Consider the following 6519-nt stretch of genomic DNA (forward strand, 5'->3'; position numbering starts at 1 on the left):
AATAAAATATACATTTTAGCTGGACTATGATATCAGCAAGTTGTCAGTGGCGGCTTTAAAATGGACTTTTGGAATCAGCCAAAGTGCTTTTTCTTGTTTTTCACGATGACTAAATATTACATACAGTGAAAAGCATTATATTTCATGTCTCCATCTGCTCATAGGCCATCGTGTTAAGAGTATGCATAATATGATGTTAATTCTACTACAGAAGATACTTGATTGTGACTAATATTAGATGGGGGAAAACAGTGGATATATTGATATTGGTAACCAGTATCAGCCAAATTGGTTTTTATATATCGGCATATCTGCAAAAAATCCAGTATGGTGCATCTATAGCTATCTTCTTCTAAGACTTGTTTAGATTAATTTTGTATGAATTCAAGAACTGTACTATTAACTGTAACTGTAGTATTAACTCTACAAACACCAGCTGACATTTTTGACCACATATGTTGAAAATCATGAAACTGCAATTAAATTTCAGGGTTAAAAATGGATGCTTTGACAAAATATTTACACAATGTGATTTCTGATAAATAATCATCAGTAATATGGACATAATGGCTAAGTAGGTAAAGGCAAACAATAGAACAGCAATAACAGTCTAAGTTAAGAAAACTCCATAATTTTAGTCTAATGCAGCCTTTAAAACCAGGAAAAGACGCTCACTCTTACATTATTCTCATATCTAAAATCTAAGACGATGTCTAGTCACATATCAAGATATCATTATAGTGTAAGTGTATTGTCCAGCCCAAGTTGAGAGTAATAAAGTCCTTTCTTAATATCCTGTCACACTGGAGGGGACCCTTTATATTACAAATATTTAAGTATTGGTCTGTGTGTTCAGATGATTATATTAATGAACTGTGTTAAATTTTAATAAGATTAAAAGCAGAATTATATTTAAAAGTGGAAACAGACCTATGTATGTCACAGACAAAAGCCTCAAACCAGATATATTTCTCAATTCTACCGTTATAACAACACAAGCAACAATCATTTGAGTGTTTATCCAGCTGAAACAAGTGTACATTTTCTTCCAGGCTGATGACAGTTTTGGGCACAGGTGCTTGTGTATGTGATAATCTGCCTTCACTGTTGCTGCCCAGGTCAACATTCCCACACAGTGACCTAAATGCCAGCCGTGCCACCACGCAGAAAAACTAAAAGTCATGAACAACGGGAAAATTTTGCACCGTATGTAAACCAGCCTACGCAGCCATGATGCTGTCGTGGCGTTCCATCGACGAGCAAACTCTGACATACGGCTCGACGCCTCTGTGGTCCAGATGTCTCCGTCGGATAGTCTGCTCCAGTCTGGGGTATCTCCTGGTGAATTTTCCCAAAAGCCAAACCCAGCTGCATTATTGAAGCATTCACTGATCCTCCAATGAGAATAATATTGGATCCTCAAAACCACCGCCAGACCCCAAACCCACAGGATACCATAGAGAATGGTGGAATCGGAGAGATCATGGGTGTTATGTTTCAGAAAATGGACAAGACAATACCTCACCAGCTCCAGCAATAACACCTGCATCAACTTGAAGAAGACGACACCCAGAGGATTAGGTGGAGGGTTGAGGCTGATTCTCTTCACTGAGGACACAAATCGGCTGTAGGAGCACAAAGGCCCACCGAGCAGTGTGGTGAAATTTAGGATGTAGCTGATAAGAGGGAGAAGCATCACACAAGTCTTCTTTTTGGATGAAGCGTCAAATGTTAAAGTAGCTCGTTTCTCCTGGAGGTCCATGGACACCGAGGTGATTCTCTGAGTGAGCAGCATCAAAGAGGAAACTGCCGAAAACAACCTGAAAGTGCAAGATTATACAGAAGAGCTTTTTTAAAAATAAAAAAGAGGAGAGGAATAAATGTTTAAATATCTGTATGCATTTTATGTTTTTATCCAGAGCATAACAACATCCAACAATTTGGGTTGGATGTTGTTATGCTTGTGGAAACAGCTCTTGACAAAACACTTGCTTTTGCTTAACCTCATCATTTTTCAGTAAATGCTGGTTGCACAATGTAATGGCTGTGGAATAATGACACCATCAGTGTTTAGATAGGTTGCCTATAAGCTCAGCTCTCGCTCTGCAGTGATGTCTGCTGCCATGTACAATCTTCTGTAAAGATCATACCTGTAGTCCATTCAGTAGCTGTTCTGTAGATAATATCACACAAAGCTGATCCTTGGAAATATCGGCTGAAAATATCTGACAAAGAGCCGACATGGAGCAGAAGTCTCAGAGGTGCTTGGAATTACAAAACATCTACAACTCTGTTTAATAAGCAAACGTACTCTGCCGATGAGGACAGTGTGATGTGGTCAAAAGCTCCAGAACAGCCACTGTGGACCTTGAGGGGATATTATTTTGTTAAATTCAAAAGCTGTTTTCCATTTGCTTGAAAACGAAGTTCAGTGAATGTTTTTGCTCTGGATTATATCCATAGAAATTGTTATTTTTGGTGTGCACTGGACTTCAAATAATTGATAATGTTGTTTTTATCTATTTATTTTTTAACATTCTGTGTTGATGTTATATTCAGTGTCGTGGCTGTCTGGAAGATGAGTATCCATCTTTTAGGACCTCCACTCATCAAGTATATTAATAAGACAAATATACTAAGACTTTTTACGATAGACATTTTAAAGAAAAAGTCAGAAGGTATTCTGTTTGTTATTATTGACAAATCCCAGGAAAAAGTCCCAAACCAACACAACCTAGACTCCCTGAGCTTGTCTGTGTACTCTGACGACTTCATTTTTTGAATATATGCCAAAAATTTATAATAAACGTTACCCAAAAAGGAGGAGGTATAATGCAGGTTTGGTACATTGCTGGGTATTTATAGCATCAGGATGATGTTTGCAGTGATTGATGAAAATAAACTACAATGCCCATGTTCATTACAACACAGGAAAATACCACCTGGTGTGGGTCCACTTGCTTTTAATTGTTCTAATAGAATAAATTGCGGATTTTGGTCTTTTTGTGGGATTAGTTGACAAAAATCAAAATATAGAACGTCACCAGGCTTACTCTTTGAATGCATTACCCTAACAGCTGACTTGATTATTAATTTTATTTATATCGGATGCTCTGAAAAAGCATCAAGGTGTCAGTTTACATCAGATGAAGTGTTTTAAGCTCAGTACCTGATGTTGACTGGCTCATGCATGTAGTATTCCCTGTACTGTATAAGCAGGTGCCAGAGGGTTTGCCAAAACATCTGGATACCGAACACCCAGACGTGGACACTGCTGGGATCCACAGAGCACACAATCAGGACAAAGACAAAAGTGGAGGTGAACAGAAGCAAGCTGTAGATGCCCATCGTGACGACTGCCAGGAAGCATCCTCCAAGAGAAAGAAACAGGTACCTGAAGATAGAGATTCATGTTCACAAATAGAGCTGCAACAATCAGGTGATTAGTCTGTCAACTGGCAAATTAATCAGCTTCTATTTTAACATTTAGGATGTTATTTAAGTAAAAAAAAAATCTCTGGCTGCAGCTTCTCCAGTAGTACGATTTCCTGTTTTTCCCCTCTGTTTTATGAAATAGTAATTCATAAAACAGAGAATGATGCATAATGCATACATAATACATACAAATCCTTTGGTTCTGGACTGTTGGTCTGACAAAACAATACACTTTATGATGACAAGACATTTTTCACTATTATTATTATTATTATTTTACTATTTGACATTTCATAGGCCAAACAATTAGAAATTATGTGCAAATTAATTGACAGTAGTAACAATAATAATAATGATGATGATAATAATCTATTTATGTAACACTTTTCAAGTGCTTCCCAGATAAAACAGTCTAGAGAAGAAAATACGATGTCAGAAACCCATGTAGTCCCCCCGTTATGACATAACCAAAATTAAGAACATTAATGACAATAAAGCACAAATGATAAAACAGCAGCGCATACAAGAACACGTGAGGGTGCAAGCTCAAAAATACAATTTCACAGATAAGTAAGTAAAATGTGGAGAAGAGAATTAAGCTCATATAAGCAGATTAAATTAAGAGTAAAAGAAATAACAATATATGTAAGCAGATAAGACTAATAAAGGAGATGATGTCATATATAATAGATTGAATACCAATAAAAGAACAACCTCTTGAATTTAAAATAACTTAGTTGCACAGAAATTGACAACTTAGTTTGGTGCTGACTTGTTAAAGATTTATCTAGTCAATTCATTTAATGAATACATTAAAAAAACAAATATTTACCAAATTGCTTTAACAGAGAAGATTAAAATACAGTTAGAGAAATAAAATACTAACAAATAAGTATAAAAAACAGTATACATACGTTCATACATAATGATTCTGCTACTGTCCTATGTTTCAGTTGGACTGATTTTTTTCTACCATATATTTGATTTACAAATCAAACCTACTGAAGCTAATAAAATTTGAATCTAAATAGAAATTATATATGGCTTCAGTAAAAATATATCAATTTAAGGCTCCTGTAGTAATAGTGCTCTGTAGTTACACTGAATATCGCTTAGTTTAGTATAAAATAAAAATCTATGGATTTGTCATTACACACCTGTACGTCAAGGACAGATATCCCCGTTTAGCAAGAAAATAAAATAAAAATGCGAATGGAAGTGAAAAACACTGGTGCAATAAAAACTGATGGCGTTCCCAAAACCAGTTCATCAAACCCATATCTGAGTCTGAGTGTCGCTGACAGAAGAACGACGATGCTGATAGACGTTTCTGTTGATTGTCCTCTCAAAGAGGTGAAATACTTATTTTACCTGGACTGACTGTGTTTGCCATTCCACCTGTGACCTGCATTAAAGCAATCCTTTTTGTTCACCGTTATCACGCAGTACTGATAATAGTTACTCATTTTCTTTAGCATTATCAGTATTGTGGATTACAGAAGATTTTTATTATTTCATATTTAAGCAACTGTAGCGACTAAAAGGTGTCTATAAGATTTCCCCAAATCAAACAAATAGCAACTCAGGAAGTCTGTTTTCACTCAGTTTGCTTTTGGTTAAAATTTCTTACAAACTGACCCAGAACTGACCCAATTGACTGGCAGAATTTCTTATCTTATATTTCAGCGTAATAATAATAGAAGTTAGACAGCAGACTTTTTAAATTAATCAGATGGCTTTAACACCGCTGTGCTGGTTTGTCATGTATGAGATAAATCTTGTAAATCTTGTAAAAATGACTGCACGTCTTCAGTCATACTAGCAGCTTTGTGAGGCAATACTTAGTTTCAAGTCCTTTATTATCATATGCACAATTATTACAGAAGCAGTCGTTGACAAGTCTTGAATCTTAGGCTCTTCAACAATGAATAATGATGACAATGGATAACAAATAATATACAATTAAGGGGGGAGGAAGAAAAACGAGTGGCCTTATTGAAGCCTACACCTAAAAAACGTTAAAATTTCACATCTTTATAAATAACACATAACTTGATATACAGAAAATAATATGGCAACATAAAAGTGATGGCAAACTTTAAAAAAAGATTGGATTAGTAATGTAATTGATTAATAATAAAAATATAATTTTGGTAATTCCAGATTACCAAAAAAGAGAATTTATTTATTTTTTGTTGGTGAAGAAGAATTAAGGAAAAAGTTTTTTTTTAGAAAGTTTTAGAAATATATACCAGTTTATATAATTTATTTCTGCTTTATATCTACTTCTTTTACTTGATAACATCACAACTTCCTAAACAGTCTGCTGCCGAATATTTACAGTAAAACATATTTTCTAGTGTAAAACTGTCTGTAGCTAAATTATACGCGTGCTCTGCTGAATCTCTGACCTCGTTTAATCTAACCTTGAAAAACGTTGAAGATTTAAAAAGCTCTTGAGGAAGCACTTTCATACTAACCTGCAATTGTATCTCAAGCTGAACAATGTTGTCTGTTGCGTCAAAGCAAGACTGCTGTTGACAGTTTTGTGATGTTTATATAGGGCGCGGTTGGATGGTGTGAGATGTCCTAATTAAAGGGAAATGCCAGATGTAAGCAGGTCTGACCTGTTTTACATGTGTTACTTTGTTGTGAGAAGTGCTGCATAAACCTGATATTTTTTGGAAAACGCATTATAGAACAAGTGATTTCACATAAGTCAAAAAAGGAGTAAAAGTGTGTTTTGTGTGTGTGTGTGTGTGTGTGTGTGTTTTTGTGTGCGCGTGTGCACACGCACTGTGACTCACTAAAGCGTGTCTGATGTTCCTGTAAAATGCTTGGCTCCAGTCCTACTGTCTGACTCATGTTTTAGTATTGCTGCAACACAATAATCACCAACTGTGGGTCAGAATGAGTCGTTTACGTCCGAAAATTCGCTGCATCTAATTCTTAGACGAAAGAGGGTGTCAACAATATAACGACTTTCTTTGTCTCAGCTCACCTGTTTGGTTTTGTGCCTTTGAGTCATTCAGCGTTCTTTAATCAGTGATTAGACACTAACACTGCATCATTTCTTAATTTATA

At 35.6% G+C, this 6519-nt stretch overlaps 1 protein-coding gene across 1 annotated transcript; it reads right to left on the bottom strand.

The window, feature by feature from the left end:
• Nucleotides 1-865: 865 nt before the first annotated feature.
• mboat4 (membrane bound O-acyltransferase domain containing 4) lies at nucleotides 866-3389 on the bottom strand. The gene is made up of 2 exons (XM_042488593.2): nucleotides 3170-3389; nucleotides 866-1820 (listed from the first exon to the last, which is right to left on the bottom strand). The coding sequence occupies exons 1-2, from the start codon at nucleotides 3346-3348 to the stop codon at nucleotides 866-868; spliced, it is 1134 nt and encodes a 377-aa protein (XP_042344527.2). The 5' UTR covers nucleotides 3349-3389.
• Nucleotides 3390-6519: the final 3130 nt, after the last annotated feature.

The sequence above is a fragment of the Plectropomus leopardus genome, chromosome 4, assembly GCF_026936395.1.
Source record: "Plectropomus leopardus strain MGB_pleo_1.0 chromosome 4, ASM2693639v1, whole genome shotgun sequence".
NCBI lineage: Eukaryota > Metazoa > Chordata > Actinopteri > Perciformes > Serranidae > Plectropomus > Plectropomus leopardus.